At 51.3% G+C, this 25,950-nt stretch overlaps 1 protein-coding gene across 3 annotated transcripts in view; it reads left to right on the plus strand.

The window, feature by feature from the left end:
- Positions 1–25,950, plus strand: part of Actn1 (actinin alpha 1) — a 94,605-nt gene that overhangs the window by 67,717 nt on the left and 938 nt on the right. The window contains exons 7-21 of one of the 3 annotated variants that reach the window (XM_074067707.1): positions 92–173; positions 2,064–2,149; positions 9,292–9,384; positions 10,642–10,872; positions 13,201–13,348; positions 16,700–16,850; positions 17,373–17,481; positions 17,890–18,030; positions 18,800–18,982; positions 19,258–19,392; positions 20,447–20,626; positions 21,735–21,881; positions 22,832–22,912; positions 23,368–23,433; positions 24,567–24,725. In XM_074067707.1, coding sequence (XP_073923808.1) covers positions 92–173; positions 2,064–2,149; positions 9,292–9,384; positions 10,642–10,872; positions 13,201–13,348; positions 16,700–16,850; positions 17,373–17,481; positions 17,890–18,030; positions 18,800–18,982; positions 19,258–19,392; positions 20,447–20,626; positions 21,735–21,881; positions 22,832–22,912; positions 23,368–23,433; positions 24,567–24,725 — 1,992 coding nt within the window. The remainder of the gene's footprint in view (positions 1–91; positions 174–2,063; positions 2,150–9,291; positions 9,385–10,641; positions 10,873–13,200; positions 13,349–16,699; positions 16,851–17,372; positions 17,482–17,889; positions 18,031–18,799; positions 18,983–19,257; positions 19,393–20,446; positions 20,627–21,734; positions 21,882–22,831; positions 22,913–23,367; positions 23,434–24,566; positions 24,726–25,950) is intronic. The other 2 variants (XM_020163138.2, XM_074067708.1) reach the window with 2 other exon arrangements.

Here is a 25,950-nt window from a genome sequence, read left to right on the forward strand (position 1 = left end):
GGCTGGTAGAGAGTCCCTCTTGCCCTCAGTTGTGGTGACCAGCAGCAGGAGTAGGCTTTGACTTGTCACAACTTTCTCCTCTTCTTTCCAGGATGATCCACTCACAAACTTGAACACGGCCTTCGATGTGGCAGAGAAGTACCTGGATATTCCCAAGATGCTGGACGCAGAAGGTAAAGGCACTTTCCTTCCATGCCTCCAGCTCTTCCCCTGCTGGACCTCGTTTGAGGAGCCTGGGGTCACCTGCCAGTCAGGATTCCACAACTCCCTGTGGTTTGGAGGAAGGGGTGCTGGCTGGTACCACAGGGGCTTTGGGCTGTCTGGACCATGTGGCCTGTGGATGCTTTCATCTTCGGGAGTTTGGGCAGTGGGTGTGGAGGTGGGTGGGGCTGGAGTGTTCTCATTGGGCCTAGCTCCTGCTCACACTTTGGGGTGGCAGATCTCCTGGCCAAGAGGTGCCCTGTGGGATGCACCGTCCTATCCCTCTGAGCTCTGGGTGGTCCTTAGGCTGCACAGTGTGGCATCACCACATGACTGGGTGTGATGCTTGCTCTTGCTGCCCTCATTCTTTGTAACCCTGGGGACGTGCCCTTCCTCCTGCCTTCTGAGGGGGGCGCCAAAGAGCCCTGGCTGGACTTCTCCAAAGCTCCCAGCCCCTGAGTCTCCTGCTTGCTCAACAGATCCCAGCCAGAGGATGTGGCTCCCATGCCTGGTAGGGAAGGAAGGGACCACGTTAATATGGGGGTTTCTGTGTCATGTTGACACGTGTGTCCCAGGCTCTGCTAGCTAGGCCACCTGGATTGGGACAGGTTCAGGGTTTGACACCTGGTCCTGGGGCCTGAAACTCAGTGCTTCCTGGCCCCTAAACCCACCTCTTGCCTGCAGAGCAGCTGTGATGGTGGGGCTGAGCTCGCCAGGGGAAGGAAGGGAAGGGAAGGGAAAGGAAAGGAAGGAAAGGGAAGCATCTGGGAACAGAGAAGGACCATGGGCCTTGAGGCTAGGATCAGGCAGATCCTCTTGTCCCTATGTCTGCCCTTGTCACTTGTGAGAAGCCCGTGCCCATGGACACTTTCTCTCTGGGCCCTCCTTGGCCCCTTCTGCTCAGATACCATTGTGCAGTATGTATGCTCTAGGAAAGAGGCTATGAGTGGTCTGAGGCTGCCTCCCTCCCCTCTGCTTTCTGCCCCTGCACTGATGGCTTTTTCTGGGGGAGAGGGGAGCAGTACTGGGATTTGAACTCTGGGTAGGTAAGTGCTCTACCACTTGAGCCATGCCCCCAGTCCTTTTGTTTCTAGTTTGCTTTTGAGACAGGGGATCTCTGTAACTTTTCCCAACTGCCATCCTCCTACTTCTGCCTCCCAAGTAACTGGGATTGCATGGGTAAACCACTATACCTGGCACAAGTGCATTTAAAATATCATTCAGAAAATTTTCATGCATGAACAGAAGCATGAGTATATAATGAGCTCTTGTATAGCCATCATCCAAATAAGATTCTTGAGATTTTTGTCACTTTTTCCTTTTTCCTTTTTTTTTTTTTGTTTTCTTCAGTGAAATATATTAAATCTCAGATAGCACATCATGTCACCACTATCTTCTTCCAGATACATTCCTTAAAAATGTGGGTATTTTCTCATGTGGCCATAAATTGATTTTCACATCTAGCAAACTGACAATAATTCTTTGATTATGTCTATTGCCCAGTTCATAATCAAATTTCCGTCATTTAAAAAATGACCTTGAGAGTTGGTTTGTGTTAATCAGGAGGCAAATGAAGTCCACACATGGCAGGTTTATACTTCTTTTTTAACCCACAGCCTCCCTCCTCCTTTCCCCCCTTTCACTCCTGCCATAGAATCTGGGTTTCTTAGAAGCGGGGCCTGCTGCCCTGTGGCTTGGCCCTTACTCTGGGGTATTGTCTCCCTCATTCCTCTACATCTGGTGTTCCTCCTAGTGGCATTGATGCTGGAGGCTGGCCAGCTTCAGGCTCCATGTTTTGGCAAGGTGACCACATGGTGCCTTGTGCTTACCAGCTGGCTTTAACCACACATCTTTCTTGACAGACATTGTTGGAACTGCCCGGCCCGATGAGAAAGCCATCATGACTTACGTGTCCAGCTTCTACCATGCCTTCTCCGGAGCCCAGAAGGTACCTGGGGCCCCTGCTCCTCCCACGCCCAGTGCACCCCATGCCATGCCCAGCCATGCCTCCCTCCCCCCACCCACCCTGCCCCAGGGCGGGCATCTGGACGGTCTGTCCTTGTTCTGGAGTTCTTGCTTGGCTCTTCTCCCACACCCCACCTCCGCAATCTCTCATCTTCCTCTCTCCTGTTCTTAAGAAGATTAGGGAAAAGCTCGCTTTCTCTGGAACCAGCTGCCTGGCCTACGTAGGGAGGGCTGTGTGTGTGAGATCAGCCTGGATCCTGGGTGTGAGAGGAGTGGGCTGAAGCTCCCCCTCCCCCATGCTTCACAGCACCTGAGCTTCCCTGGGAGGCAGTTCTGGGGAGACAGCTCCCCTCTTCACTTACCCATTTTGGAAAGACATCATAAACTCTTCCCCTTTTCCCGCTCCTGGGCTTGATTTGACAAGTCAGCTTTCTCCTGTATCCTGCCTGGAATTCCCAGGTGGTTCCTATACACTGTGTTCCCAGGCATAAATAAGCATGGCCCCTGGGGGGAAGGGGGAGAGAGGAGGTGGGCAGCTGGGAGCCCCTTCTTGTGTCCTAACCCACATTTGCTCAGGAAGGTCTGAGATCAAGGTCCAGTTGTACAGGTTCCACTCTACACAAGACCCCATTCCCACTGCAGGAGTTAAAGATTTGAATGCTTTCATTACAAGCAAAGCTCAGGCAGCAGATGTCTGTCCCCCTCGTAGGCAGGACCCCAGAAAATAAGCACAGTATTACCCTGGCCATAGAACCTTTGCGACTTTGGTCTGTGGGGTTGTCACATTCTCTGCATGGCATCTGAATGACCCGACTTGAAGTGCATGATGGGAGGTTCCCCCGCCCCCAGTCTCACCGTGCTCATCTCCCTCCCACCCCTCTCTCCTCCTGCTGTCCCATCTTCTCTCTCCTTCCCTCCTTTGCTGTCTGTCTCCCTGCCCACCACAGCTGTTTGAGTTTGTTCTGTGCTGTGCTGCTACTTTCTGCTCTCAACCTCTTCTCCTTCTCTGTGCAGATGTGTAGGCACGCTAAGGCCGGAGGGGAGGTCATGTGGCCTAATGTTTCATGTTACTGCAGCGCCTTCTCGGCGCGCAGAAGGTGAGCTCGCTCTCAGCCTCCCTCACTCTCCCTGCCGCCCTCTGGCCCATCTTTGCCATCCTTGCTGGACACCCCAGCCCTAGGCCCTGGGTGAGAGGAGGGATAGTGAAGTCCTGTCTCCTGCAAGAGGGGACGGGATGCTCTCTGAGTGTTGAATGAGATACTTGAAGATGCTGGAGAGGCCCGGTCTTTGAACGGTCTCCTTGTCCCTAGGCACTGGGTGTAGCAGATCCCACGGACAGGAAAGAACCTGTACTCTCAGTTCTTCCCGAGATCCCATATCCCAAGCTGCACAACTCTTGTCTGTGCTTCCTGGCGGTTCCCTTAAACACCCAGGGCCCCCTCACCCACGTCTTCCCCTTCTTCCCGAGCGAAGCCATCTCTGCAAATTCAGCTAGTAGTCAGGGCAGGGAGAAGTCATCCTGTCTTCTCCCTGGTATCCAGGCAGACCCCTGCCTGCTACTTCCCCACCAGGCCCACCCTGGATAGCTGTGGAGGTTGTACACTGCATAAGGGTGCCATTGCAATGGATATTGGAATATTTATCACTAAAATGATTCTGTAGGTAGCAAAGAAAATGTCTTCTAATAAAACGAGTGTAACATTTTTAAAGGTGCCTAAGGAAAGGGGCAGGCACCTTTGAAAAATTACACAAAGACTCCGGATGGGCTGGCAACAGCCCCATTCCTTGCTGGAAGGGCACCTTAGACTCCTCCCCGGTGGTGGCCTGGTACTGGCTGCCCAGCCCTTCCAGTGCTCTCTGGCCTGATTCCTGCTTCCTCATCTCTATACCCCACTTCTGCTGCTCTCTCACTGATCTCCTCTGACCCTGTCTCCCACCTCTTAGCCAGGATGTCAGCAGCATCTCTGCTTGTGGGGCTCCCAGTCTGGTGACCACACAGGGTACACTTGCCCCTGTCCCTGGCCAGGCTGGCTCTGCTGTGGCCTTTCCCCTCCTCCACTTCCTCCTCATCCCCGTTTCCTTCAGAAGTTCTGTTCTGGCTTCATGCCCGTCCACACTGGCCTTGCCTGTCCCCAGAGCCTTCTGTGCCCTGCCTGTTGTTCTTCTTGCTCTGAAGGGATGTGCTGGGGATGTGTGTGCCGGGTGCATGCATGTGTGTGTGGTATGGGAGGGGCATGGGGGGAGGGTAGGGGTGTGTGCCACCTGCTCTCCCTCCGAAATCCCCCACCACCTCCCCGCGTGCCTACTTCCTTTGACTCATCCCTGTTGCAACCATTTCACGCTTTCGTCCATGTCCCAGGATGGGATCACTAAGCTGGGTGGGACAGGGTGGTGGTGGGGTGGAGGTGGGGGTGTTCCGCTCCACCTTCTAGTGTTGTGGGTCAGAGTTGCACTCGTGAGGTGGCTGCTTAGGGAGAGCAGGCCAGGGAGGGGCCACACTGGACATTCTCCCTCCTCTCTATGACTTTCACTGGCCAAATAATAGATGGGGGAATGGGAAAGGCTACTGCTGACACACGCATGCATGTGTCTGTGCACATGTGAACACAGCCCGTGTGCTGTGTAAGCACCTGGCATACACATTTGTTGATGGCCTGTCTTCTAGATGAGAACCAACTTCCGTTTCATGCTGATTTTGCTCCCCAGTCTTCCCCTGCTTTCCTCCCCTCCTCTTCTTTTGTGGATTTAGAGAGGGTGAAAAACATCATGGTTTGGTTTACGTGGTTGGTGCTTTGAAGTTCATAGTCTTTTGGAGAACTGCTTCTGAGAGCTGACCCTTGCTCCAGGTGTTTCTGAAAGCTTAGGGAGAGATGGATCTGTCTGTATCCAGCAGCCATCAGGCACCTGGTCCACTGGTGTGACCTTCTAAGAGAGTAACCCATTCCTGCTCTTGAAATTCAGGATCTGTCCAGGGACTCCCCAAAGACATGGAGGTGGCAAGGCTGAGTCAGGCAGCTGTGCCACAGGTCCATGCAAAGGAGGTGGACACCACTGAGCTTTCCTCAGGACCACAGCCTTGAGTTCCAGGGTGTCAGGGTGAAGGAGGCACCCCATGGGAAAGGCTCAGGGAGGGCTGGAGAGGGGCAAAGAGTGGGGCCAAGAAAAGCCGCAGCTGTGCAGAAGCTGTGAGAGACAGAGGTATGAGAGATGAAGTCACCCATAGCACAGTGTTGCTGGGCTGCTGTGGAGCAGGGGATACTGAGGAACGACTAGAGAGAGGAGTGCCTTGGCCCTGCATATCACTTCCTCTCTTTCCTCTCTGTCCTGTGACAGGGAAGGCTTACATCCTAGGGCCTGGATCCCTGCCAGCCTGGGACCTGGGCATCAGGAACAACACCAGGCTTGTTTGCCAGCTCTGGACAAAGGTAGTGACTAGGCAGCCAGCAGTTGTGGGGGGAAGAAAGTTTTTGCTAGATCTGGGAAATTTTTGACTAAAAATGTCAATGATGAGAGTCTCAGGGTATTCATATGACTCTGTGGGTTGTGGGTGGTGGAGCCATAGTGCGTCACTCAGACCCATTTAGATGTTTGATGTCACCTTAATTGATGATGTCACTCTTTAGGCTGTACCTGTCCCAGATAATTTGGTGCTAATTGTGAGAGTCGCATTTTGGCTTGGGATAGTGAAATACTCTAGGGGTTATAGTCCATAATTAAAAAAAAAACTGATATAAAACTGAATGCTTATTCAGTTGTCTGATAGTACAATTAAAAGTAGGTTATAAAAGCTGGGTGCAGTGGCTCACACCTGTAATCCCAACTAATTGGAAGACAGAGATGGGGAAGATGGAAATTCAAGACCAGCCCCAAGCAGAAAAGTTTCTGGGACCCTATCTCAGCCATTAGCTGGCTGTGGAAGTGCATGCCTGTCATCCCAGCTATGTGAGAGGACTGAGGTCCAGGCCTGCCTGGGCAAAAAAATATGAGACTTTATTGAGAAAAACAATAAAAGCAAAAAAGGCCTAGGGGCGTGGCTCAGGTGGTAGGGCTCCTACCCAGCAAGTGTGAGGCCCTGAGTTCAACCCCCAGTACCGCCAAAAAAAAAAAGCATGAAAACACAAACTATGGAACCGTAAATGCAAATTTCTAGTAGTCTTTCCCTTTGATGCCTAGAAATAAACACCTTGCCTAGTTCTGTAGAGTATTTCCTCAGCTTCTTGGTTCTCTGTGCTTATGTCACATAATCTCATGTGAATTCTGTCCACATTAGAAGGGCCTGAGCATCCTGGTTCTCCTTGGGTTCCACAGCAGCCCATCTCTTGCAGGAAGAATCCAGAGCCAGGGTGTGCCCAGGTTTTCTTCTGAGGTCGCTTCCTCAGAAGCCCTTAGGGATGCATCTGCCCTCCCTTGGTTGTTGGAACTACAACAGTCACTCTGAGGTCCCTTGTGTCCTGTGGTCTGGGAGTCTCATTCCTCGGTACCCCCCCAATGCATGGAGTTCTTTTTTTGTGTGTGTGTGGTACTAGGGTTTGAACTAAGGGCCTCATGCTTGCTAGGCGGGTACTCTACCACTTGAGCCATTCTGCCAGCCCTTTTTTGTGTTGGGTATTTTTAGATAGGGTCTCACAAACTGTTTCCTGGCTTCAAACCTTGATCCTCCTGATGTTTGCCTCCTGCGTAGCTAGGATGACAGATATGAGCCACTGGCATGAGCTTGCTTGGGGTTCTCATAGCCACAGGAGGAAGAAGTTAGAAAGTCAGACACTTGGGATGGTGGGGTTGAGCAGTTAGTTTTCCCCGACTCTGGAGATGATGTCTTACCTTTTGGACTGACAATGGTGGTATCTGGGCCTGCTTTCTGAAAGTGGCCATTTAAAGGCCCGTTCACCCAGCCCCTAGCCGGCTTCCTCAGGCCTGCAGCCCACCTGCAGGAGGGAGACATTAGCAAGGTTCCAAACATTCTGCCCCTTGTTCTTCTGTAGAAGTCAAACCTGCAACCAGGAACCTGCTTCCCAAAGGTAACACTGCTGTCCCTTGAGGCGGCCCTGGAGGCGACTTTGCACGTAGCCCCTTCATAAAGACAATGCTCTTTTGTTCTGTGGTGATGCCCATTTTCTCCTAAAGTAGGCCTGCAGTTATACAGGGCTAGTTCTCAGTCTGTCTGTCCTGCTGAGGCCAGCCTGGGAGAGGCAGGCTGGGAAATGGACTCAGGAAAGGATTTGGGTCTTTTGAAAAGTCCCTGGGAGTTCCCAGGTGGGACTGTCCCCCAGAGCTCATCAACTGGGGCCCTGTTGACTCTGGGACATGAGTTGGCTCTTGAGGACTACAGAACCCACTCATCCCACCAATTTGGTGAATTTGAGCCCAGGATTTCATGATGTGTTCGGAAAGCAATGAAGTTAAGGTTGACTTTACTCATCGAAGTCATAGCAGGAGCTACTTCTTGTCTATGATGATTGCTAGTCATCATTTTGTGCTGCTCAGAAGCACATTGGTGGCAAGGATCTGCAGCCACCCCACCTCCCCACATAAATGTCAGCCAGGAGGAGACCTCGTTGGCTCTCCCTGGTCCCCTGCACTAGCCTTTGTGGGAGTAGTTTCATTGACTTCCAGCAGGTCATGACCCCTAGCCAGCCCCAAGAGGTAGAACAGCGTGGTTCCCATGATCCCACTTCTCTCTGGGGGTCCCCCACTTTATAGATAGCCTCCAGGGAAGGAATTTGCCTTCTCAGGAGTCTCTTGGGATTCCCCGTGATTACTCAGTGGCTCTTGAGAGGAATGTTGGTCACTTAGGAGTTCTGTGTGAGAAGTGGCCCAGGCATCTCCAGGGCAGAGTTGAGTTGGAGCAGGGGTTGATGGCCTCCAGATGTCCTCCTTGCCTCAGTTCCTTGAGACCTGGGACTCAAAAGTCCCTATCCACAGGGCTCTTAGGTCACCCTCTGGCCATTCCCAGGATCTCTTGGAGGCTCAGCCCACTCTGACACTTTGTTCTGTGGGGTACAGTCTCCTGACTTTGCACTTGAAGACACCTTTAAGATGATCTCATTCTGCTCCCAGTACCTTCTCCCACAAGGCATGTGATTTGGTGGGTGTGCATCCTCTGAAAAGTTCCTCATTTGCATCTTTCTAGTCATTTCTTCCAATTCTTAGGAAGTTCTTCCTTACACCCAGTCACAGTTGATCTTGCCACAGGCGAAACCCATTTCGTCTTGTTCCTCCCAAACCAGGCATCCTTTACCATGTGCAGTTTGCCCTTCTTTAGGGATCCAGGCTGTGTATCCACTTCTCACAGACATTATCTGTCTTCTTTCTACCCTGTGGTCCCCAAAGGACTTTGAGTTCCCTTCCCTTTGGAATAGGGGTAGACTGTGTACAAGGACACAGCTGAACCTAAAACCACTTAAGGGAATTTGAGAACACGGGGACCCCATTGGCATTGATGCGTAATGCCCTCTCCCACCCCTGATGGATGGTGGCATCTCCAGGGCATTCCAGGCCTTGGCAGCTCATTACCAGTCCAACCCATTTTCTTTCCTCTCATTGCCAAGGCCACCTCTGGCCTTGCTTGCCCACACATGGTGCACATGTGAGCTTGGCTGTCCCAGCGTTGCCCAGGCTTTCTGGGCATCTCATGCTGGGTCCATTCTTAAGTCTTGCCTTTGGTGCATTAGAGGGTCCCTTGGTTTTCTCTAAAGGACTCCAGGCTTTGTGCCAGGAACCTGGTAAGATTCTGCAGGGAACCTGAGAGGCCCCATGTTTCTCAATCAGCACCTTCTCCCTAGATTGCTAGACTTGAATTCCCACATCTCCTAGATCTGGGCACATCCAGGAGCCGTGAGATTTTCTGGCATGGATTTTCTTCCCAACATTCATGTTGGGAACTTAGGTCCTTCTCCAGGGGCGCCTACCAGCCACTAAGCCCTTTATTCAGGCTCAGTTGGGCTGACCATGGACTGCCAAAGACCGAGATGAGGAAGAAAAAGGAGGGATGTAACTTCCGAGCCCCAGGAATGCCCTACTAACCACGTATTGCTGTAGGATGGGAGGGGCTTGGTCAGCACAGGTGTGTCCAGGTGCCTCTGCTGTGGGGATGGGCTGTCATGATTTTCTCTGTCCTGTTGCCAGGCGGAAACTGCAGCCAATCGCATCTGCAAGGTGTTGGCGGTGAACCAGGAGAACGAACAGCTCATGGAAGACTATGAGAAGCTGGCCAGTGATGTGGGTACCCCTGGGTTCCCTTGCCTGGCTCCAGAAAGGCCCTGAATCCCACCTGAAGAGAGAGCCTCCCAGGGCCAGTACCTCCAAGCCCATCCTGGGGACAGAGTTGCAGCTGGGTGTAGTTCACAGTTCCACCCCAGTTGATGCACATCTCACTCAGAAAGTAGGGGGATGGGCTCAGAAAGTAGGGGATGGGAGTAGAGGCCAGTCTCTGGGCTATAGTGAGCCTGAGAACCCCTTCACTTCTCTGGCTCTTGGCTTTTCACTTAACAAGTGAGAGTTGAACCTGGCTATGTCTGGTGCTGAGAAGGGTATGCACCAGGGAGAAATCGGGGCTAGCTCAGGTTGGCATAGCCTCCAGGCCTACCAGGAAAGAGGACTGGACAGAGCTGCATTTGCTGCCTTGCCATTGGCTGTATTTGAGCTAAGGCTCCACTTGATTTTTCCCTAAAATAATTCAGCCTTTTATACTGTTGGTTGTGCATCCACTTCCAGCATAGTGGGAGCTGGGTTCCCAGGCTTAACTCTCTGCTCCATGTGTCTACCTGGTCACTATGTCTAGCAGGGCCTGGATCTCTGCCCCCCACCCCGCCCCATAACATGGGAATGATTGCAACACATAACCCCATGGGATTGTGTGATTCAGAAGAGTTAATTCGTGGGATGTGCCCGGCACCTTGTAGGTGTTCCCTATAACTGCAATCATCATTCCACTCCTCCTCCATCTCCACCAGCATTACCTTGGCCCCAAGAAAACACCTAGGCAGGTTGGGCTCCAAGCAGTTGTCTGGCTCAGAAGCCAGCCTCTTCATTTCTGGGCCATTTACCCACATTCTGAAGTCCTAGAAGGTCCAATGGCAGGGACCTCAGGGAACAGTCATTATGGTACCATGAGCAGCCTCACGGTATAGAAGAGGAAACTGAGGCCCAGCTGGTTAGTCAGACCTAGGCGGAACTCAGGGCTCCTGTCTATTAGTGGAGCAGCCTGGGGCTCTGTGGTTCTACCCCTGGTGGGTCAGGGAGGCTGACAGCTACTGGACCTGAGCGGTAGCCAGGTGTCACACAACCTGCAGCTGTCAGAGGGAGCACCGTGGAGCTTGGCTGCATGGCCTGGGGATGTCCTAGGATGGTAGTTGGGAAGGAGTGTGCCATTAGAAGAGACCACTTGCCACCCCCTGTGAAAGAAGGACTGTGGGGATATGGGCACTCCCTCCCCTGGGCATCCTCACCCCTCTGCCTCTGCCCTCTCCTCTGTAGCTGTTGGAGTGGATCCGCCGCACCATCCCCTGGCTAGAGAACCGGGTGCCTGAGAACACCATGCATGCCATGCAGCAGAAGCTGGAGGACTTCCGTGACTACCGGCGCCTGCACAAGCCACCCAAGGTACAGGAGAAATGCCAGCTGGAGATCAACTTCAACACGCTGCAGACCAAGCTGCGCCTCAGCAACCGGCCTGCCTTCATGCCCTCCGAGGGCAGGATGGTCTCGGTGAGTGCAAGGATGGGCTGGGACCCCTGTCCTGACCAAACCCAGCTCTGTGAGAGGGGCGAGGAGCAGGAAGAGTGTTCTGTCTGCACACACTGTCCCAGATGTCATCTCTCCCTTCTAGATTACCACCCAGGCTTGAGCCCAAACCTAGTGGGCAGCCCCTTCCTCTGCTGACCATTCTGGGTCAGGTTTGCCCTTCCAGACTCTGAGCATCGATCAGCCCTCCCAGTGTCACCAGCCCACCCACATAAAGAGTCATCTTTGAAACAGAATGACCCTGGACGTGTTGAACCAAGAAGTAAAGTTAACTTTTACCTACACGGAATCTTAAGTAGTTAAAAAACTAAATGTTAATTAACTTAGATGAGTAATAGATTTGGGGAGTAGGGTGTTTCAAAGAAACCAATAAGTAAAGTAGAAATTGCTTCTGTATTTACTGCATAGTCTTACTACTGTCTCGTGGTTTTGCCCTGGATGGCTTCGGAGTGAAATCCTCCTATGTCTGCTTCCCAAGTAACCAGTATTACAGGCATGTACCACCACATCCAGCCAATGGTTTAAAAAATTTTTGAGAAGAACTTTTTATTTTAGTCTTTCTAGGTGAATATAATTTGTAAGAGAATCTTAAGAAAAAAAATTTTTTTGGCAGTACTGGGATTTGAACTCAAGTCCTCAAGCTAGGCAGGTGTTCTACCACTTGACCCATTCCCCTAGCCCTTCTTGCTTTAGTTATTTTTTAGGTCAGGCCTTGCTTTTTTGCTTGAGGGTGGCCTCAGACTGCAGTTCTTCTACCTCCAGCCTCCGCGTAGCTGGGATGACAAGGCACGCGTCCCAACACTCAGTTTATTGGTTGAAGTAAGGACTAACTTTTTGCCCAGGCTGGCCTTGAACCCCAGTCCTCCCGATCTCTGCCTCCTGAGTAGCTGAGATTACAGGTGTGAGCCAGCGCCTCTGTTCTCAAGACATGTTTTATGTAATAAGCTGCTTTAAAAATCTTAACATGTTGCAGACAGCTTCCCGTTTCATGAAATGCTCTTACGCCCCTTTTTGTGTTACCCTTCTCCTTTACTCTGTCCTCCGGACTTAGGGAAAATTTTTATAAGCTAGAGAAACACTGAAAGAATTTTTTTCTGGCTTGCTAGGCAGGCGCTCTACCACTTGAGCCATACCTCTGGTCCCGTTTTTCCTGATTATTTTTGAGGTAGGGTCTTGTTTTCTGCCTGGCCAGACTGGACCGTGATCCTCCTATTTATTCTGGGACGACAGGCATTTGCAGCCGTGCCCAGCGTTTTCTGTTGAGACAGGGACTCAAGAACTTTTTGCCTGGGCTGGCCTGGAATGGAGATCTCCTAATCTCTGCCTCCCAAGTAGCTGGGATTATAGGCATGAGCAACCATGCCTGTCTCCAGAAAGAAATTTAAGAAATTCACTGTTGTAGAGCCTTTTGACCTTTAACATGAAGAGTAAGGAGACCATTCTGGCATATTCAGCAGAGTGTGGAGGAGACAGGCAAAACGCAGGCAGTATTGAGAAGGAGGCAAGATCCAAGGATCTTGAAGGGAGAGAAAAGGCCTTTGATGGCATGCATGCAGTTGAGAAAATGCAGTCCTTTTATGTTCCAGGGCTGAATTACTAGATTTTAGGTGGCCAGAGCCACTGTTAGGCCAAGGGTACTTTTGAGGTGGACAAAGCACCCTCCTTGGGGGCAAGAGATAGCCTGGCCCCAGGCACATGGTAGGAAGGGTGGCAGGCAGGCCAGTTCTGCTCTAGCTGTGCTCAGCTGGATGTGCTTGCACTAACTGCAGAGGTGGCCCTGTCTGAAACGGGTGTGGGTTTGTGCTCAGCATTCTGTCCACAGGCTACTTTCCCAGAACCCAGAGACCTGAATGGGAATGTGGGGAGTGTGGTCACTCCGGTGCCTATTGACCTCGTTCATCATTGGTTCATCATTGTTCTGGTTCCCTGGCTGGCTCCATGACCTCTGTGATTGACTACATTCCTGTTGGAAGCCAGTCCTGGGCAGGGAGAGCCTTGGGCTTTTTTTCTGTGGGGCTTCTCACTCAGAGCCCCATAGCTAGGTGGCCCATGTGAATTCAGGCCCCGTTCCTGCCCAGGAGGCCTGGCTCCAAAGAGCCCAGGGAAATACCAGGGGATACCAGTAGGAGCTGGGAGAGGGGGTGAGACAGTTACCTGGGTGCAGGTGAGCCTGGGATCTGGAAGAGGGTCTTCCTGGAAAATTGAAGCAGCTGTGGAGTCCTGAGTACCAGCAGGCTGGGATCCAGGCCCTAGTCAGGCTGAGCCCCTACCCTTTGCCTGCCATCCCCACAGGACATCAACAATGCCTGGGGCTGCCTGGAACAGGCGGAGAAGGGCTATGAGGAATGGCTGCTGAATGAGATCCGGAGGCTGGAGCGGCTGGACCACCTGGCAGAGAAGTTCCGGCAGAAGGCTTCCATCCATGAGGCCTGGACGGATGGTGAGGCCACCGAGCTCCCGCCTCCCCAGGGAGAACTTCAGGCTGCCCAGCCTTGCCATTCTCCCCCATCCCACCACCCAGCCACAACTGCTTTGTTCTCTTGGTTTTGTTTGTTTCATCTTTCTCTTAGTAGTTCTCCGGCGTCAGGCAGGTTTATTAGCCTTTGAGTTGCCTGAGTTTCCTCATCTGCGAAATGGGGGTAACATAACCAACCTTGTAGGTGTGTGTGAGAAAATTAAGTCAACCAGGCTATGTTGAGGAATGTCCTGGCTGGCATACTATGCTAGTCCTGCGTAAGTGCTAGCTTTTAGTTATTCATTTCTCTGTCACAGTTTCTTCCTCCCCATTCAGTTCAGATGGGAATAAATCCTGATTCTGGAGGTTGGTGGCATGGTAGAGTACCTGTCTAGCAAGCATGAGGCACTGAGTTCAAACCCCAGTACTGCCAAAAAAAAAAAAAAAAAGAATAGAAAATAAAAAATCTTGATTCTGCCCGAGAAGCAGTACAGATCTGCACTGGTGACTTAACCTTGGCCTGTTTACAAATCTGCAGAATGCAGTTGGTAATGGCCTCCTTGAATTAGTTTCCTGCAGTTGCTATAACAAATGACCGCACACTTGGTGGCTTAAAATAACAGAAATTTGGGGACAAAGGAGTGGCTCAAGTTGTAGAGTGCCTGCCTAGCAAGTGTGAAGCCCTGAGTGAAAAACCCCAGTACCACTAAATAAAGAACGAAATAGATAGATAAATAAATACATAATTAAGACAGAAAAACACCCAGAAATTTATCCTCATAGCTCAGGAGGCCAGATGCCCTAGAATGAGTGTCAGCAGAGTTGCTTTCTTCTGGAGGCTGAGGGGAAGATACCCCATGCTTCTGTGGAGCCGGCTAGTCCATGGCACCCCTTGACTTGAGCCACACTCATTACTTCAGTCTCTGTCTCCCTCATGCAGCACCTTTCTCTCTCAGACCAAATCTCTCCTCTTTCTACTAAAGATCACTCCTTGGATTTAAGTCACCCCCTAATCCAGTTTAATTGATTGTACTTGAAAAGACCCTATTTCCAAATAAGGTCACATTCTGAGGTTCTGGGTTGACATGAGTTTTGGAGTAGACAAACCAATACATCCTCCTCACAGGGTTGTTGAGAGGCTTACATAGCAGAACATTTTCTGCAGCGTTCAGTTCCTGTCAGGTGGAATGTACTCAGCGCAGGGCGATTCTTGATCTTTTCTCTGCTTCCTTCCTTCTTTCTATTTCCTGGCCACCAGGTACAGGGAACCAGGGCCTTTGCCTCAGAGCATGGGTCTCCCCTTACTCTGCCCTTCAGGCACTTGGGCCATGTCTATTGTTTGCTTATTGGTGGCTAAGGTTAATGCTGAAGAAAGGCAGTTATACTTGGGCTGGTCTTTCTCTTAGAATCAAGGGTGGTTGAGTTCAATAAGCCAAAAAAAAAAAAAACCCCAAAGCCAAACCACCCAGGGTGGGAAGTGGGGAAATGGCTGGCCATTCTCCCTACTGAATACATCATCCAGAGTCATTGGGCCAGATCCTCTAAACCCAGACTCCCCGTTCAGCCTTGTTTCATACTCTTCTGACCTTAGGCTGGAGATGAACAGGAAGGACCTGTGGCCATTTGGGAGTGGCCTGGCTCGGTGTAGGGGACTTGACCTGCCTAAGGGGATGGGTGTAGTGCCCTGTGTAAGTGCACAAGCATATGTGGAGCGGAGGAGGGACATGGTGGAGATGGCTCTTGATCACTCTCTTGCTGCTATGGGTCTTCTCCTGGGCCAGGGAAGGTCACAGCCACAGTACTCAGCAAAGGCTGATGACATGAGAAGTGCTGACAGCTGACACAGCCTCTGGGGATAGCAGTTTGACCATCTGTACTCACACTTTACTGATTTGATTAACTGCACTTGAACCTGGCAATTCCATTCCTTGAGACTGTTTAAGGAATTAACCTTAAACATGAAGAAATCACATGCCAAGAGATGTTCATGGTGAGACATCTCCCATGGTACAGCTGAGGCCTGAGTGCCCCACAGCAGGGCAATGTGTGGTTCTGTGTGGGAGGTGCAGCCAGAAGAGTGTCCAGTCTGCTTTCCACATCCATGGGTTCTGCATCTCTGGATTCAACTAAGTGCAGATCAAGATAATAAAAACAAGGGGGAGTTGCGACTGTACTGAATGTGTACAGACTACTTTCATTATTCCCTAAATGATGCATTCTAACAACCAGTTATATAGTGTTTGCATTGTATTAAGTATTAGGCGTAATCTAGGGATGGTTGAGAGTATGGGAGGATATGTGTGGCTATATGCAAATATTGCACCATTTTTATCTAAGGGATTTGAGCATCTTCAGATTTTGGTATCCTTTGGGGTCCTGAAATAAAGCCCCTGTAGATACCCGAGGGGTCAGGGTGACCCTCATGGGAAGACCATGCAGCCAAAATAAAAATTTTAGGGATGTACTGCTAAATATTTTAAAAGCAGGAAACATAATTTATATGTGCTCAATGGACTAGTTTAATGCCCATATAAGGAAAGCTGAATGGGAATAAACAAGTAGGCTTATTGTAATTTTTAAATCTATAGTGTGTTGTATTATTTTGATTTAAAGAAAAACAGTATGGAGAAAGGAAGAAATGCCTTGCAAGCCAGCCTTCATTTACTGATGGGCTGGGCATCCCCATGGTGGTGTAGCCAAGAGAGTGGACATATGAATAAGGCTGAGCCAGCCCCTGTCCTATGCCCGCCTGTCACAGTGCAACTGAGGAGCATCGTCCACAGCAGCTGTGGAGGTTGTTGTCATCCTTGCTTTACAGAGCCAGGAAATTCAAGTGCTGCTCCTGCCCCTAAGAGAGAGGGCAGTGTACCAAGTGGTCAGAGAAGGTTCCAGAGTGTTTGGATGCCATGACTGCTCTGAGAGTAGCTGGGAAGAGGGATCCCTGCAGGGCTGTCACAAGCCAGTCAGAATACAGAAATTCTAAAGATGGGTCTTTCTGAAGTGCTTGGCTTGTTTTTTTCCTGGTTATACACAGGCATAGGTCACTGTGTCCTGTTGCAAAGCGAAAGTTGTGCACTGTCCATCCACACACTCCTGCACAGTCTTCACATGTAACCACGTTAAATGCCCTAGAAATGCTCCAGTGAGCAGTGATTTCCCTGGTCCTTCCCCTTGGTTGCATGTTCCCGCTACATATCTGCTTTCTCACACTGGGGATTTGGGTATGGTGAATGCCTCTGTGGGAAGCACCCCCAGAAATGGAGTTCCTGAAGTTTTGAGTGGTGGCGGCCAGGACCAAGGCTCCTTCTCAGCCGTGCTCCCTCTCTCTGAACCCAGGCAAAGAAGCCATGCTGCGGCAGAAGGATTACGAGACAGCCACCCTGTCAGAGATCAAGGCCCTGCTCAAGAAGCACGAGGCCTTCGAGAGTGACTTGGCTGCCCACCAGGACCGCGTGGAACAGATTGCAGCCATTGCGCAGGAGCTCAAGTAGGCCCGCCCCGGTCCCCTACCCTCTGGTGCCCCCAGGCAGGGCTGGGGTTGGCTTTCTCAGCTGTGTGAGGTGGGGGTGGGAAGTAAGGAGGTACACAGGTGGTGCCCAAGTTAGTTGATACAGAAGGAAAGAATACCCCTTCTGGTGCGGAAGTTGCCAGGACCACTCCATTTCAGTTACGGGTCTTTGGTCGTTACCTGTCACCAGTGCAGGTCTTAGGGATGCCCAAGCTTTCTTTCTGGTTGCTGAGCGTCCTCCTGAGCCCCAGCTGCTCCCTGCCATTGGGCATCAAGGTCAAGGCTGGTGCAGAAATCATCAGAGAGGGCTGGCCATCTTTGGTTTTCTGTCTCCGGTCTCCTGAAAGCCAAGGAGGTGGGGCTGGAAGGCAGGCAGAAGGGAGCATCTCTGCCTCTCCCACCACCACTAGTGCCCCCCAGTCCTAGGGAGAGGGAGAGCAGGTCCGAATTAATCTGTGTCATGCCTCACCTGACTCCTCGTTTCTCCTCCCCAACCTCCAGCGAGTTGGACTATTACGACTCACCCAGTGTCAACGCTCGTTGCCAAAAGATCTGTGACCAATGGGACAATCTAGGGGCCCTGACTCAGAAGCGGAGGGAAGCTCTAGAGGTAAGGGACCTGGAGGGAGAACAAGGCCAACAGTGCTGTGTGCGCCCTTTCTCCTTCTTGGTGCTCTTTGCTTTAAAGTCTCCATGGTTCCCTGGACCATTTCCACCCCCAGCCTAACTGTAGGTCTTGCTTTGGCATAGGATTTAGACCTTGACCTGCTGGAGATGCTCCTGTCTTGCCTAATTTTATCTCCTCCTCCTGTTGAGTGTGCTTAACCCCAGCCATTCAATAACTTTCCTGTTTTGCAAATCAGACTTTCTGGGGGCCAATGTAGCGTAATCCATTACCTGGTTCAGTCCAGTACTTCTAGACTGGGACCCCCTTTGGGCTTGCCAGGGAGATCTTGATGTAGGTGGGGGTGACTCTGAATATTGCTGTTAAATACCCCACCCTGCTTGGCGCCTCCAGCGGACAGAGAAACTGCTGGAAACCATTGACCAGCTGTACTTGGAGTACGCCAAGCGGGCTGCGCCCTTCAACAACTGGATGGAGGGAGCCATGGAAGACCTGCAGGACACCTTCATCGTACACACCATCGAGGAGATCCAGGTGTGCTATGTCCCCTTCCTGAGAGGCCATTCTACCAGCTGTTCCCAGCCCTGCTCTATGGATTGCATTCCTGCAGGATGGGTAGACTGAGGAACAGCATCCAAGGGTTTCATAGTTTTGAAATCTTTGCATTTGATCTAGTTTGACCAGTTGATACATACACATGGTATAGCATCCAAAAGATAAGGGATGTGTGACAAGTTCTCCCTCCTGCCCCTTGTCCCCCAGCCTCCAGCTCCTCTGCACAGATGTAAGCAATATGTTCACAGTCTACAAGCAAATATATTTATTTACATGTCCTCCGCACCGTTTGTTGCTGTTTTACACAAAAAGTAGCTTTTATTATACGTATATCCTTGACTTTTAATTTAACATTTATCTTGGAGCTCATTTCAACTTAATTAACATCTGCCTCAATCTTTTATATAACTGCAGAGTATTAGATTCAGAAGGCTTTGCGGAGAGCTAAGGTAGCCAGTATTGGGAGAGCAAAATTTGTGGAAGGGTCCCCTTGTCCCCTCGTGGGGGGGTGAACATCCCAGGGTGATAGCTGGCAACCTGGTGAGCAACAAGGATGCAGCCATTGCCTTGCCTTCACCTTCCTGTAGCCATCCTGCCTTCCCAGTTTTCAGCCATGAGAATCTGATTTGATGCCTCTGCGTCTCCCACTGATGTGGGACAGTTAGGGCTCCCTTTCCTCATCTTCCCCAAGGGAAATATCAGCCCCTCTGAGTGTCTGTACTTATTCTGAATCCCCATGACTTTCCAGGGACTAACCACAGCCCATGAGCAGTTCAAGGCCACCCTCCCTGATGCTGACAAGGAGCGCCTGGCCATCCTGGGCATCCACAACGAGGTGTCCAAGATTGTCCAGACCTACCACGTCAACATGGCTGGCACCAACCCCTACACAACCATCACACCTCAGGAGATCAATGGCAAATGGGACCACGTGAGTATAGAGGCTGGGCTGAAGGGTTGACTGAACCATTGGACATTTCATAAGGGCAAGGATTGTTGTCTTTTTCATTGATTTTCATCTTTTATTTTATTGTCACATAGTAAGCTTATCCAAATAATGAGTGAGTTTCTAGAACAGGTCAGCATCTTTACTCCTGTTCTGGTTCTGATCCATCCCTCCCCCACCATGGGTCCTCCATTTTCTATCTGGCATATGGGGCAAATGGTTGGCCCATCCCCAAAGACCCATGGTTGTTCCTCCCCCAGGTACGACAGCTGGTGCCACGGAGGGACCAGGCTCTGACAGAGGAACATGCTCGCCAACAGCACAACGAGAGGCTACGCAAGCAGTTTGGGGCCCAAGCCAATGTCATCGGGCCCTGGATCCAGACCAAGATGGAGGTGGGTCCCATTGTGGGAAGTAATTTGGGGTTTCCCATTCCTTCTCAGCACCATTCCTGTCAAGCAGGCCACCTGATAGCTTGATCCTGATGTCTGATTGGTAGCAAAGACTGACAGAGGGACCCTACTAAGGAGCTACCTACAAAAGTCCCACAGGGAGGACCTGAATGCCCTGGTCATCTTAGTTCCTTTGGCTTGCCTCGTTAACCAGGCATCCCCTTTCTCCATTACTGCTCCACTGGCAGTGGGCCCAGTCAAAGAGGGTGATCTTCCCAGAAAAAGGGTTGAGCCTTCCCTGGTCCAGGGTAAAATTTTTTGTTAAGTTGTGTGGAGTAAATAGAGCATTAGAGAAGGAACACAGTTAGACTGAGCAACTTAAGGGCTGAGATCATATCAAGTTCATGGTGGTGTGTACATCCCTCCCCTGCTTAGTAAATGCTCAGGGAACATTGGCAGAACCGAATTGAATGTACAGAAAGTGCTTTCACAAACAAGCTCTGCTTACCTGGTGAATGACAGGCAGAAATGGATGTTAGGCCTGGCACCTGGGGAGGGGTGTGGCCTGGAGGGCCAGGGCAGGCATCCTAGGAGTCAGAAAAGCAGGACAAGAACATAGCTGCTGAGGAGGTAAGCCAAGCATGCTGAAACTGCAGCAATCCTGACTCAGTGGGAACAGGGAGGGTCCCTGAGTGGGGCAGTGGTTGGGAGCAAGGCTTAGGGAGGGGTTTGAATAACAAGCGGAGGAGTGAACATTTAGATTGACAACTGATCCAGCATCTCCCTCCTGAGACCAACAAATACCCTAAGAGACAACCACAAATACCCTAAGAGACATTTCATCCAACATCAATACTGCTTGTATATCCTTAGGATGCTATTCCCATACCAGGGAGAACCTATGCCAAATGTGTCTTCCTGATTTCCAGTGCTGGCCTTTCTGGGCTGGATTGGGTACTGAGAATTATCTGGGGGGGTTAACCAGTGACCTTGGGGACTCAGTGCCATGGGTACAGAGTGGGATGATCTGACAAGGATCATCCTTCTGGATGAGCAGGAGATTGGCAGGATCTCCATTGAGATGCACGGGACCCTGGAGGACCAGCTCAACCACCTGAGGCAGTATGAGAAGAGCATCGTCAACTATAAGCCAAAGATTGACCAGCTGGAGGGTGACCACCAGCTCATCCAGGAGGCGCTCATTTTTGACAACAAGCACACCAACTACACCATGGAGGTAGTGGGGCTGGCCCTGCTTCTCTGGGAGGAAGCCCTGTGTCTCCTGCCCTCTGCCTGGGCTAGGGTGGGGGTGGTTACCCAGCTTCCAAAGACTCTGGTCATCATAGGAGGATGAATGCTCATTTCTCCACACCCCTGAAACTCTGCATTTGCAACCTGCAGTGCTTTCTGTGTACCCCTGGAACTCGAGTGCACCTATCCAGGCCCCAGCTGCAGAATCCAATTGACTAGTTCTGGGGGCAACTCAGGGTTATAATTTTTTTGGGGGTCGGGGGGAACTGTGGTTTGAACTTAGGGCTCTTACCACCTGAGCCACACCTCCAGTCCATTTTGGTCTGGTTATTTTGGAGACTCATAAACTATTTGCCCGTGCTGGCCTCAAACCTTGGTCCTTCCTATCTCAACCTCCCAAGTAGCTAGGATTACAGGCCTGAGCCACTGGTGTCCAGCTGAAGAGATCAGTTTTTAACAAGCCACCCCAGCAATTCGGATGCCTGTGGGCTCCAAGATTCACTGGCATGGGTACCTGCCTTCCAAATGACTGCAGTCTCACATTTCCTGGTGATGGGAGATTGCCTCATTGTGTGGACACCACAGTGTATGCTTACAGAAACTAAGGTGGCTACAGTGTCACTAGGTGGTCATTGGGACCACTGTGGTGTATTTGGTCTGCTGTTGATCAGAAGGCCGTTGTGTGGCACTCACTGTACTTGTTTTGACCGTGAAGGTGTGTGTACATGTATACATGTTCATATGTGATTGTGAGATAGGATGTCCAGGGAATCACCCAAGTTTTTTCCTTTAATCTTTCCCACTATCAGGCCTGCCTTTCTTTCCTAACAGACCCCTCCCGTTTGGCAAGTCTCGGTCTTGTTTCTGGCCCAGACACGGGCTGGCATGCTTCATCCTCGAGGTCCCTCTGTCTCTCGCTAAGGTGTCCTTGTCCTCATTTTCCTCCCTCTGGTCATACTGTGACTCCAGATAGAAGGCTGAGTTTGATTGCTTTGGCTGTTTGTGACAGTCACGAGGAGGAACGGGCAGGGGCAGCTTGGAGCTCAGACAGGGGACCCTTTGCTGATAGGCCCCTCATCTCACCCCCACCCCAGCACATCCGTGTGGGCTGGGAGCAGCTGCTCACCACCATCGCCAGGACCATCAATGAAGTGGAGAACCAGATACTGACCCGGGATGCTAAGGGTATCAGCCAGGAGCAGATGAATGAGTTTCGGGCTTCTTTCAACCACTTTGACCGGGTGAGAGCCCCATTCCTCCTTGCTTAGAGCAGCCCCTGCCCCAGCCCTTGACCCAAGGCTCTGGAGGGCACTGCCTGGGTGTGGGCCACCCTGCTGGGCCTGGTTCTTGGGCTGGGGAGGAGGAGGGAGAGGGAGGAAGTGCTGTCAGCCTGTGTGCCTCAGAGTTGGGCTTTTCAAGCCATCCTTGGAAAGCCATGCTGGTGTCCCATAAGCTTCCCTGGAGATAGTGCTGTTGTCACAGGTGGGGAGAGGACCTTTGACACCCTTCCTCTCTTACCATGAGGAATACACCCTTGGGAGTGGGGCTGCCAGAGTCTCAAGTGAAGGCCTATTGCCCCTGGCTGTTCCCTTTGTCCCTTACCTCTGCCCTGGGACAGAGAAGAGAGAAGAGATTTCTTTCTGCCTCACCCAGGCTGCCTTTGGGACTTTCTGTTGGGGATGGCAGAGTCCTCTGTCCTGGGTTCTCATCTCAACTCTGGGATAGGCTGGGTTTCCATGGGGTGCCCCTTCCTAGTGCCCTGGAGTTTGGGAACAGCCTCGGGGTGGGGAGTTTGGGGGTCAGGTGCTGCCCACCATCCTGTCTGCTTCACTGCCCTCCAGGCCCCTGGGTGGGCAGAGCCCTCAGGGACAACAGGGTGGCCTGGGGCACTTCTGGGGGAGCTTCTCACCCTTGTGGCTCATCACGCACCCCTCTGGCCCTGCTTCCTGGAGCAGGGCTGTGTATGCCAGGGACAGGGCCCCCTCTGGAAGCTCATCCGTGTGTCTAACTGTGTGCACTTTTATTTCCCCTCTCCCCTGCCCCCCACCCTCCACCCTTCATCCGCATGCCTTTGTCCCTGTGTCTCCCCACACACGCCACCCTCCACCTGGGGCATGGCCCACCCCTGCCCCTCACGGCCTCCACCTCCCTGGCACCGCATGGCTCGCTGCCTGGCGCACCACGGCCCTAGGATCACTCCGGCACGCTGGGTCCTGAGGAGTTCAAAGCCTGCCTCATCAGCTTGGGTTATGATATTGGCAACGACCCCCAGGTACTCGCCTCCTGCATGGAGCACGCTCAGAGGTGGCCTCTGGGGCGAGAGATAACACATTTCTCCTTTTTCTCTTCTCTCCCTGTCTGGATCTCCCTGTCCTCCTTCCTGTGGGCCATGGGGCTCGTCCTCTCCTGCTGTCCTGCCTGCCCCATGTTGGGCTCCTCCTTCTACTACTCCAACCTCTGACCTCTGCCCTTTCATGGTAACCTGTGGGGTGCCGGCCTTCCTCTGTCCTCGCTGCTCTTCATCCTGTGGATGGACTTACATCTCCTTGTTCTGTCTTCCTTTCTCATGTGGATATTTTCCCTGGACATGTTCCTTCTACATTCCCCTGTCCACTGACTCCAAACCTCACCCTCCCCTCCATCTGTGCCTTGTCTTCCTGGCCCTGTGCTGGCCCTTCCTCCTCCTGGCTGTCTGTCCCTCCTGTGTCTTGTGCCACTGGCCCACAGAAGAAGACAGGCATGATGGACACAGATGATTTCCGCGCCTGCCTTATCTCCATGGGTTACAACATGGTAACGTAAACCTCACCCTCTGTCTGCCATGCCTTGGTCTGCGCTGGCCAGGACACAGCTAGCTGATTGGAAGGCCAGATCTTAGCAACATTAGGCCTGAGGACCTCTAGCTAGGGCTGCCCTCCCCGGAGGAGCCTCAAGTCCCTACCCTTGGGGAAATTGTCATCTGAAAGCCAGGCCCAGTCACAAGGCCTGTGTGTGGCCAGGATGTCTCTGTGCCCACTTACTTTCTGGTATTTAATATGGATACAGGGCTCTTTCACTCCCGTCGTGAACACTTTTGCTGACCCTGAGGCAGGCAGGGAGGATTGGTGGACATTTCTGGTTTGGCTTTGCCTCATTTTACATGAGGCACAAAGGCTCAGTTGTCCCAAGCCCCTCTAATCTTCTCGGCATCCCCTCTCTTGTCTAGCTATCTGATAAGGAAGGTTACGTACAGGCAGGTAACTCCAGACCATGGAACCAAGTGCAGAGTTCATGGGCTGCCCAGCATGAGCAAGGACTGTGCTAAACAGTGAACCTGAGGGTAAATCCCATCTCTGCTGTGATCACCAACTTGTGCCCTCAGATGGAGTGAGGGGAGCCCTGCAGGATTAAATGAAGGAACTTAACATAAGTGTTGTGCACGTGTCTAACACTTAGAAAACACAGAGTGGTAGGGAGAGAACAAATTCTGGAGCTAGACTAAGTTCAAATCCTAGCTCCCTGCTTATTGGCTGTGTGATCTTGAGCAAATTACTTGGCCTGATTTCTCCTCCATACAATGGAAATAATAAGATTTTAGATAGCTGCGGTAAAAGTTAAATGAATTAAAATATATACAGCATTTGGAAGAGTGTGGTGTATAGTAGTATAAGCTGTGTCGGTGTTAGCCTTTGTTGAAACTACTGTCACTGTAATTAATGCTAGCATTATTTTTTCTAAGGGGAACCCAAGCACCTGTAGGGGGTGGGAAGCCCTGAGCTGGGTTTCCAACTGTTGAGTCCCTGTCATACACTTAAGGCAACCCAGGTTAGTCAGAGGGCTGTTGTATGCTTCTCTTCCAACCATAAGCTACCCCAACGCTTGAGGTCTGTGTGAGATGTTCTCAGCAGGCTAGAGACTGACAGACCTTGGTTGGCTGTTCTTTCTAGGGAGAGGCAGAATTTGCTCGCATCATGAGTATTGTGGACCCCAACCGCCTGGGGGTAGTGACATTCCAGGCCTTCATTGACTTCATGTCCCGGGAGACGGCTGACACAGATACTGCAGATCAGGTCATGGCTTCCTTCAAGATCCTGGCGGGGGACAAGGTGAGTCTCCTATGGTGTGAGCACCCCACCTGGCAGTGAGGAAGTAGGAAGGGAACAGAAGGGCTTTCTCTGTAGGGCTAAAGGCCAGTCCAGGTCTTGGCCATCTGAGATGGTCATTGGTGGACATGGATGTCACTTGGACCCACAGCTACCTTTGGGCCAGAGACCTGAAGGAATCTGCAGGAGCCACAAATACCTTTAATATTACATAGAAGACTCAAAGAGCATTCAGAGGAAATTTGGGGAGAGGGTTCTGGGGGCCAGTTTTCCTTTCTGTAAAATTCATAGGGTTACCCTTATGCCATCTCTCCTTTAAAACTGGAAAGATTCAGTTACATAAAACAAAAGCCAATAGGGAGCATAATTTCTGAAATGTCACCATCTACAAGGGAGTAAAGGCAGAACCTACAAAGGGCCCCTAAAGGTCTGATTAAGTTCAAGAACACTTTCATTGGAGTCACAGCACCTTGTATCCGGTAGGATCCTCAGAAATCATCTAGTGGACCAAGTGACTAGTTTTGTAGAAAGAGGCCTGGCCTTCTGACATTTGGAGTGACCAGAAGGCAGCCCCACTGGCTCACACTGGTTTCCAGGGAACTTTCAGGGATAGGGCATGAGGATCTCCTCATGGGTCAGAGCTCCTGAGTGAGTTCTGGACACTCCAGCTCCCCTAGCATCTTCCAAGTAGAACTACCATGGGCAAGTGGAAGGGGAAGGCAGAGATCCAAGCTGGGTGCTGGCTGAGGTAGGGCAAGACCCACACTTCTACAGATTGGTTAAGGTAGCTGCTCAGATTTTGGATGCCACTTACAGCAGTGACGCCCAAACTCATGTTAATTTGCTAGAGACTCTCTTAAATTAGTCACTGGTGCAGGTCTCCAGAGAGTCCAACTGAGTGGGTGTGGGGCCCCTAGGAATCTTTATGTTCCATCAGAGTGCCTGTTGTTCGTGCACCGGCACGTGCTTACTGCAGGCTAGTGCGATGCAAAGGGGATAGTTGGAATTGGCTCATAGAAATACTTCGCAGACGCTCAAATAGGTATTGAAGTGGAAAGCATAAGTGAGCTTAAAAATACGTGTGTGTGTCTACAAATGTGCACATACCTGTGGATGTATGTGCGTGAGTAAATGCATTCATCCGAAAGAACTAGGAAGGAACGAAAATGGGGACCTAACGAGAACAAGTTTACGACTGCAGAGGTTTGCGGCGCTGTGCCGCTTTACG

The sequence above is a fragment of the Castor canadensis genome, chromosome 3 (genome assembly GCF_047511655.1).
Source record: "Castor canadensis chromosome 3, mCasCan1.hap1v2, whole genome shotgun sequence".
Lineage (NCBI taxonomy): Eukaryota > Metazoa > Chordata > Mammalia > Rodentia > Castoridae > Castor > Castor canadensis.